Source organism: Sinocyclocheilus grahami, unplaced genomic scaffold, assembly GCF_001515645.1.
Source record: "Sinocyclocheilus grahami isolate Dianchi unplaced genomic scaffold, SAMN03320097.WGS_v1.1 scaffold1551.1, whole genome shotgun sequence".
Classification (NCBI taxonomy): domain Eukaryota; kingdom Metazoa; phylum Chordata; class Actinopteri; order Cypriniformes; family Cyprinidae; genus Sinocyclocheilus; species Sinocyclocheilus grahami.
The window spans coordinates 377707-386525 of NW_015506730.1; the positions used below are offsets into that span (position 1 = coordinate 377707).

The 8819-nt window shown below is 37.6% G+C and overlaps 1 protein-coding gene across 1 annotated transcript in view; it reads left to right on the forward strand.

The window, feature by feature from the left end:
* Positions 1-8819, forward strand: part of LOC107571122 (CD97 antigen-like) — a 12028-nt gene that overhangs the window by 1393 nt on the left and 1816 nt on the right. The window contains exons 2-14 of the mRNA XM_016257398.1: positions 1181-1246; positions 1399-1524; positions 1723-1848; positions 2256-2384; positions 2480-2608; positions 2748-2803; positions 2890-2979; positions 3079-3232; positions 3348-3464; positions 3549-3751; positions 4997-5167; positions 5262-5456; positions 5927-6144. Of these exons, the coding sequence (XP_016112884.1) occupies positions 1181-1246; positions 1399-1524; positions 1723-1848; positions 2256-2384; positions 2480-2608; positions 2748-2803; positions 2890-2979; positions 3079-3232; positions 3348-3464; positions 3549-3751; positions 4997-5167; positions 5262-5456; positions 5927-6144 (1780 nt within the window). The remainder of the gene's footprint in view (positions 1-1180; positions 1247-1398; positions 1525-1722; positions 1849-2255; positions 2385-2479; positions 2609-2747; positions 2804-2889; positions 2980-3078; positions 3233-3347; positions 3465-3548; positions 3752-4996; positions 5168-5261; positions 5457-5926; positions 6145-8819) is intronic.

Here is an 8819-nt window from a genome sequence, read left to right on the forward strand (position 1 = left end):
ATGGACCAGCAAAAGGACCAGCATAAACCAGCAAAGGACCAGCATAAACCAGCAAAGGACCAGCTTAAACCAGCAAAAAGACCAGCATAAATTTATTGATTTATAATGTTTATATCATCATTATAATGCGATTTGACTGCATGCGTATGCAATGTTGTTAAACGTGTAAATGATGTAAAAATTTGTTGTTAAATGTTTTAATGCTCAAAAATCAAGAACAGTGCACAAAAATAATACAACCATCAACAAAAAAATGATAAACAATAATAACAAAAAATAAAGAAAATACAAGGGGGGGGGGGGGGGATTTTAAAAAATAGGGAGGGGGGGGGGGGGGGTGTTTAATAAATTTACAGATTAAGTTTTTAAAGCTTTTTTGTTCTTGGACAACCGGCTCAATGAAAGGTGTTGCTCAAATTCTTTTATAAAAACAAAATAGAGAGTTCTGGAGTTTGAATATTTGCATCAGTGGATGTGAAATCTAGCAAGACACAAAATCTGGTTCACTACATAAAACTCTTTCCTCTTAGATTGTTCATACTCGACAAAACCCAATACTACGTCCTTCCGAAACAGAATACATTCATTATAAATGTCACTCCTAATGAAACTTAAATCATCTTTACCAGAATTGATTCATGTAATGCTTTGCAGGATAGAACTTATGAATTATTTAGTAGGAAATCTCCTTAACTTGGCTGTGTGTTTTCCTCCCAGGTCTCTTTCTGCCGGCATGCAGTGGATGTGCCATTGGATATAAATTTGTTAAAAGGAAATGTGTTGGTAATTATGACTTACAGTAATTATGAATTATGTCGTTTGAATGGTAAACGTTTGTCTGTATGTCACTCAAATGAGGGACTCTATAGTCATTACGTTACAGTATTAAAATCCATCTTTCCTGACTGTACTCCTGTGTCTTCTCTCTCTTTCAGATGAGGATGAGTGTGCTGTTTTCCCGATTGCGTGTGGCGCTTTCCTCTTAGATTGTTCATACTCGATAAAACCCAATACTACGTCCTTCCGAAACAGAATACATTCATTATAAATGTCACTCCTAGTGAAACTTAAATCATCTTTACCAGAATTGATTCATGTAATGCTTTGCAGGATAGAACTTATGAATTATTTAGTAGGAAATCTCCTTAACTTGGCTGTGTGTTTTCCTGTCGCCTCCCAGGTCTCTTTCTGCCGGCATGCAGTGGATGTGCCATTGGATATAAATTTGTTAAAAGGAAATGTGTTGGTAATTATGACTTACAGTAATTATGAATTATGTCGTTTGAATGGTAAACGTTTGTCTGTATGTCACTCAAATGAGGGACTCTATAGTCATTACGTTACAGTATTAAAATCCATCTTTCCTGACTGTACTCCTGTGTCTTCTCTCTCTTTCAGATGAGGATGAGTGTGCTGTTTTCCCGATTGCGTGTGGCGATCACGCTCAGTGTGTAAATACAGAGGGAAGCTACTACTGCACCTGTAACGAAGGATTCAAAGAGAGCTTAACTGGAACATGTAAAGGTACGAGAGAGATTGTAGGATTGAGGAGTTCACCTCACGTACATGTACATTTATAGTTAATCTTTTAGCACAATCTTTAATCCGAAGTGACTTATATGAAAAGACACTATATTTGAACGTCATGTTGACTTTAGCTTTATAACTTATAACAATTGTGTCATTTGTACTAAAATTATGTTTGGCACCAATTTCTGTCAGATATAAACGAGTGTTTCGAGATTGAAACTCCCTGCTCGGCTCATATGACGTGTGAAAACTCAATTGGTTCTTACAAGTGTATTTGCCCACATGGGTACCAGCAGATGGGCAAAGCAGATTGTGAAGGTGAGCGCTATAATACTGTCAAAAATTCATAATATTGGCTGCTGCCATTAACTAATTGATTCCGTTAAGACATACTCCTGTTTGGCCAGGTTGTCCATTCCAATTTTTTTTTTCTCACAGGTTTAGGGTATTTTCATAGAAATAATAAGGACTGTCGGTAATGACAACCAGGTTTTGTTTCACTTTTGTTTTTGCAGGTGCATACACGTATGTGCTGAATAAACATGACTCATCAAGAATCATCTGTTTGAAATGTATTATTTGGGATGTTGTGTGATTGTATAAATACTGCAGGGTTTAGAAACTCGGAGTGCATGGGACAGAAGTCTCACTAATATTTGTACATAAACACAACAACACCGCTTGCATCAGCATGAAGCACGTGTATGTCTTTTTGTCCACTGCAGATGTGGATGAGTGTGTGTCCTCAGTGTGTGGAGTTCACAGCAGCTGCTTTAACACACCTGGAAGTTTCCTCTGCGACTGTTCTCCAGGGTTTCACAGACATGAGAACGGCACCAGTGGCCCCTGTGAAGGTGAGGGCCAGAGTCCTGCTGCTGCTAATAATACTGATCTCAGCATCAATCACATCAAATGTGAAAATGACTATCTCATCTTCTTTCTCTCTCAGACATCAATGAGTGTTCAGATCCAGATGTTTGCGGCACAAACGCAGCCTGCTACAATCACTTAGGTGGCTACAGCTGCAAATGCCACGAGGGTTACAGTAACTATGGCAACAACCAGTCAAAATGCATAGGTGAGCATTATTCGCTTCATTTTAAATGCACGGATGCATTTTTAGGTTGTTCTATTCATTATGCGGCAGCTGCTGAGAATCTTCAATCAGTGTTTTTGCTGTTTGATAATTGTTTTATCTTTACTGTGGTTGTGCACAGAAATGGACTGCGATCAGTTTGAACCCGAGTCTGATGGAGACCACACACCAAAGAAGGTAAAACGTGTACTTCTCCTTAAGATTATCATTGTTAGATATACGGTCAGACTCGTATACTTTGATTTGCATGTGTCGTCTTCTAGTTGAAGCATTTGATGTCACTATTGAAGAACAGCTGTGAGTCTCTGAATGATCCACGTGGAGATCGTTTCACTGGAGAGAAATTACTGGAGGTGAAACACACGCTGCACGATACAGTATATACTCGGATTGTAGTTTGTGATCATGCACTCGCACAGTGGCTGAATGAACATCTCTGATTTATTCCACAGGACTTGTGCAGTTCCTCTGACGAGCTGCTGTCGGATGGAAACATCGCTGACGGGAAGACTCTGAATCAGTTTCTGGACGCGGTGGAGAGCAGCATGCGTCTGATCGGACCTCAGCTGAGAGAGCCTGTGACCAGGATGGAGACACACAACACCTGTGAGAAACCGTGTTTAGAGACACTGTGCTACTGAATGGAAATATTACAAATAAGGCATTTTTATTATAAACATAGATAAAGACTGAAAGCAGTTCATGATCATGTGAATCACAGTCGCTGAGGTTGCGGTCATGAAGAGTCAGACTCCGCCCAGTGGGCGTGTCTCTCTGAGCACAGGCTCCGCCCTCTTCAGCACCAGCTGGGAAACAGTTATAGGGAAATCATATCCAGGTACAAATAAACACGTGCACATATATGTACTAATGAAGCCATCCGCACTTTCATGACGAGATGTAAATGTTCTCTTGTTCACAGGTTTTGCGTTTGCGGCTCTGGTCAGTTATAAAGATCTGAACTCATCCAGTGATCTGCTCCACAAGATGAGCAGCGAGAGATCAGACGATAAAGAGAGAAGCGTCACTTATCAACTCAACTCTAAAGTGGTGACGGCCGTCGTCAGTAATGCAGAAACCAAGCAGCTGTCAGAGCCGGTGACGCTCGTCTTTACACACGAGGAGGTGAAGATCCTGACAGACCAGCTTATGACCAGCACAAGAGCTCTCTGGAGACTGTTTCTGTTAATGGTTTAACAGTTCAAATGAAAAAGTACCATGAAAATGTGTATTCCCTGTTTGAAAATGCAGTTTAAGCTGGATTATAGCTGGTTGATGAGCTACCATGTTCCAAAAACCAGCTTGAACACCTTAAGCTGGTATGAGCAGCTGATTGCTTGCTTGTCCAAAATCAGTTTGAGCCAACTAAATCCAGATTAGACCAGTAGAAAACCATCTACCATGTTCCAGACTTAAGGCCCATTCACACCAAGAATGATAACTATAAAGATAACTATATTACCGTACACACCAGCAGACGATATCGTCTGTTTATTCTAAGTGCATGCACGTCTGCCACTTTAAATTCTCCCGCTCGTGACAGCAGGATGGATTCTGATTCAGCTGGAAAAAAACTTTCTGAAAAGATTCCAACGTTATCATTTCTCTTTGATTTAATCATTATAGCTGTGGTGTGGGCTCTGCAATTCTTTAATATTAAGAACGATTTTTAGAACTATATCTGTATCGTTATCGTTATAGTTATCCTCCATGGTGTGAACAGGCCTTTACACTGGATTTTAAAGAGATTGTTTCCTGCCGTACTAAAATGCATTTACAGATTAGAATTTTAAATATGAATCTATGATTCTACAGAAATGTATAAAATATGACTAGGAATTATAAAATGTCTACAAATTAGTGCTATCAAGCGATTAATCGCATCCAAAATAAGTTTTTGTTTACATAAGATGTGTGTGTACTGTGTATATTTATTATGTATATATAAATACACTCATACAGAATATATTTTGAAAATATTTACATGTATTTGCATGTATGTACTTATATTCATGTAATTTATATTTAATATATAGACATAACATATTTCTCTTAAATGTGTGTATGTGTGTGTATTTATATATATATATATACACAGTACAAAAACTTTTATTTTGGATGCGATTAATCGCGATTCGTAGTTTGACAGCACTACTAAAAATATATGCTTTGTGTATTTTCAAAGCATCTTCAGAAGCACTGACCTGCGCTGGTTTATTTGCTGCTCAGAGCAGCATTAACTCTGTGTAAGGCAGCTTAGTTCTTTCCTTTTGTGTTAGTTTCCGACCTTTTTCTGAACTTTTCAGGCAGGTGTTCACATGTTCCTCGTTTCCTGAACTCTTTCCGAGACTCTTGTTCTGTCTTCTTCAGGAGAGGGCGGAGTCTGGGGGCGTGGCTTACTCCTGTGTGTACTGGGATGAGGCTGAGGGGGCGTGGTCTGGGCGGGGCTGTGAGAGGGCGGAGTCTAACAGCACACACACAGTGTGTTCCTGCTCTCATCTCAGTAGCTTCGCTGTGTTAATGGCTCTCTATCCTGTCCAGGTACATCTCTGAGCCAGATTTCGCATATTTAAGATTTCAGATTAAATGATGATATTCATCCCTCCATCTGTCTGTTTTTTTTCCTCTCCTCCAGGACTCGTTTGATTTGGTGTTGATCACGCGTGTGGGTTTAGTTCTGTCTCTGGTCTGTTTGTTTCTCTGTATCCTGACATTCCTGTTCTGCCGCTCCATCCAAGGAACCCGGACCAGCATTCATCTTCATCTGAGCATCTGTCTCTTCATCGCAGACCTCGTCTTCCTCAGTGGGATCTCCAGCACTCACAATCAGGTGTGTTTGAGTGCAGTAACTGCAGCTAACAGGGAACATTCTCAGAACTTTGGCTAACATTCCGGAACGGTTCTCTCAAAGTTATGAACAAACATTCTTCCAGTGACGTTAACAGAACATTCTGCTCAAAGTTATCTGCTCTTGAATTATGTTCACATTCAAAAGTAACATTCCTGTAATGCTTGCAAAATGGTACAAATGGAACGCTGATATTCGCGTAACCAAGAAAAAATTAGGAAGAATAAATCATTTCTGAGTAATTTACTGGTATTGTGTGAATAACTTTGTGGATGTAATCCACAAAAAGTAACTGTAATCTTATTATGAGCATTTTAAAAGGTAATATAATCTAATTACGAGTACTTAATGTAGATTGCGTGTAATCAGTTACTACCCAGCACTGGTAATACATAAACTAACACTTATTGCAAGCAAACCGGAGAATGATCTGAGGTGTGTTTCTCTCTCAGGTAGCGTGTGCGATTGTGGCCGGTCTGCTTCATTTCTTCTTCTTGTCTGCGTTCTGCTGGATGCTGCTGGAGGGGGTTCAGCTCTACCGGATGGTTGTGCTGGTGTTTCACACCACATTAAAACATCTCTACATGTATTTGCTGGGATACGGAGTCCCTCTCGTCATCGTTGCCGTCTCTGCCATCGCCTTCCCAAAGGGATACGGCACCGATAGACAGTGAGTTTCTGCATCCAGTGCTGTTCAGCTGTAGAAGTGTGTCTGCGGTAGGCATTATATATCACTCTGATCGCTTTTACAGACCTGCCAACCTGTACGCGTAGCTGGTATGCATTTTGACCTCAAAGTACGCTGGTACGATTAGTCACTCTAAACTACGCAAAAACCTGGTGATACCTCTGTCTGCGTGCAGTATTCAAAACAAGCAACAGCAAAAGAATGAATAGTTCAACCAATCAGAGCCATTTTTTTTTGGTTTTGCTTTTAAATAATTACCGTGTGTTTTATTTCTCTCCAAGCTGGCTCTGTTTGTGTGTGCACTGAGATGAGGAAACATCTGAGAAAGCAACACACGCCAAGCATCTTGCCTTGTAATGACTTGTAATGCGGAGCGTTTCTAAACCTGTTGTCCAACAAAAGAGAACATTATAACATGCTTTTATAGACAAATGTGTAAATTAATTTCCTTCCTGATCTGATGTGGCTTCTTATCACATGATGACGCAGAAATACATTCTATATACTGTAATAAAGACTATGTCGATTAGCGATTGATTATAAATACACCGTATTGACCCGAATATCTGAAGACTAGAGTAAGATTGAACTTCTACCGTTAATAAGATGTTGGTAGTCTACTATTAGACGGATAGCCTAAATGTCCTAATTCAGATGGGCTACCTGTTTTTTTTTTTTGTTTTTTTTTAATGGTATATCAAAAAGGGTATTTTTTTTTTTTGGGATTGTTGGTACATTTTACCAGTTTTTACCATACTTATATTCGGGCCAATACGGTACTTAATTATTAAAATACCCGAGGTGGTTTTAAGAACACATATAGACATTGTCACAGTAGAGTGTTTATTGTCTTAATGTTCTTTTTGAATGCCATCTTTCAAAGCATTTCTGTCTTCTTTTGTTCAGTTACAGCAGTATATAACTGGATGATTTTGTCGTCCTGAGTTCTATTACTTCTGTAATGCATATGTGGATTTTCTGCACGAGGGCGCCCTCCGGCGTCCAGTATGAATGAAACAGACATTACATTTGTTTATAGCACTAAATAATGGGCAATCCATAAAAATATTACTTCTCTCAAAAGAGATTTGAAGTAGACATATGATAATAATATTTTCCTACAGTATACAGAAGTGTACTGGAGTTTGTTTTTTTTTAAAATTGCGTTTAAAAATAGCAAAAAAGAACTAAACCGAAAACTGGTTAAAAAAACCAAGGTATTTATTGAACTGTGGGCTAACTACTGTTTACTCTTAAATACTGCATAACAGGAATAAACTCACAAACTGAGTGCAGACGCTGAGTACCAACATATGAAAAGTATTTAACATTAAATATTTATATTTACACTGATGGTACTCAAAAAAAGTTTTTCCAAGGTTGGCAGGTCTGCTTTTATCAGTAGTTCATATTTAGGCTTCAGAAACACTCCTTTAGCTGCCTCATGGTCAAACATCAACTCGGGAGCTGTAAATCCAGTTGAATGATTCACAGTCTCTGACGCTGCACACTAATAAGGCCAGTGCCGTTTCAGTCACAATGTGTTATCATCATAACCTTCAGCGGCGGGTGACGTGTTTCTGTGCCTGCAGTGACTGTAAATGACAGAATAGGAGGAAGACACAACAGCAAGATCTTATCAAGATTCATCAGTTATAAAATAAGCCTTGCAGTCTGACTGCACTTTCTGTGGAAGAGCAAAGAAAGTCAGTAGGGCGTGACTGTATGAGGGTTTTTGTTATTATTAGATTATTATCATTAACTAAAACGAAATCGAAAACCTTAAAAAATATATTCTTGAAATACGGTTAACTGAAATATAAGAAGGTTAAACATTTAATTTCAGCTAGTAGCATTTTTCATTTTCATTTAAATGAACTAATACTAAAACCGAAATAAGTATTAATAAAAACTTATATAGAAATGCTAAAATTATAAAAAGTGTCAAATGGAGAATATTAAAAACTAATTCTAATTATTAATACAAACTGTATATTTAAAATAAAAAAGACAAAACAACAAATTTACTAAAACTTTAAAATGAAAATATAAAAATAAAAACTAATTTTAAAATATTAATTAAAAACTATAATAGTATATCAAGGACACCAAAATAGCACTGGATGGTACACGTTTGAATACAGTCAGAGGTAGGGATATGCCGGTATCAAATTCTCATGTTACGATTAATTACTCATGCTTTTATCGCGGTATACGGTATTATCACGGTATTGAAATAAATAAAAAAATAAAAAGTGCTGTCATAATACAGTATAACAGGTTTAATCACTTGTTTCTTATAACAAAAATAACTGAATATTTAAATGCAATAAAGCATTACAGAAAAATGTATAAAGTTAAACACAGATTAAAGTGCAAAAGATCTATAAAGACCAATAGGTATCACTTTACAATAAGACCTCATTAGTTAACCTTAGTTAATGCATTAACATTCACAATCAGCAATAGCTACATTTGCTAAAGAAGTTATTAATCTTTGTTGAAAAAATACAAGTTTTAGTTAATGTTAGCTCATTAAATAACACAGTTGCAAATTTCGATTTTAACAACGTGTTATTAAATATTGGAATACCTAAGATTAACGAATGTTTAGAAGAATTTTTCATTGGCAGTTTATGTTAACTAATGTTAACTAA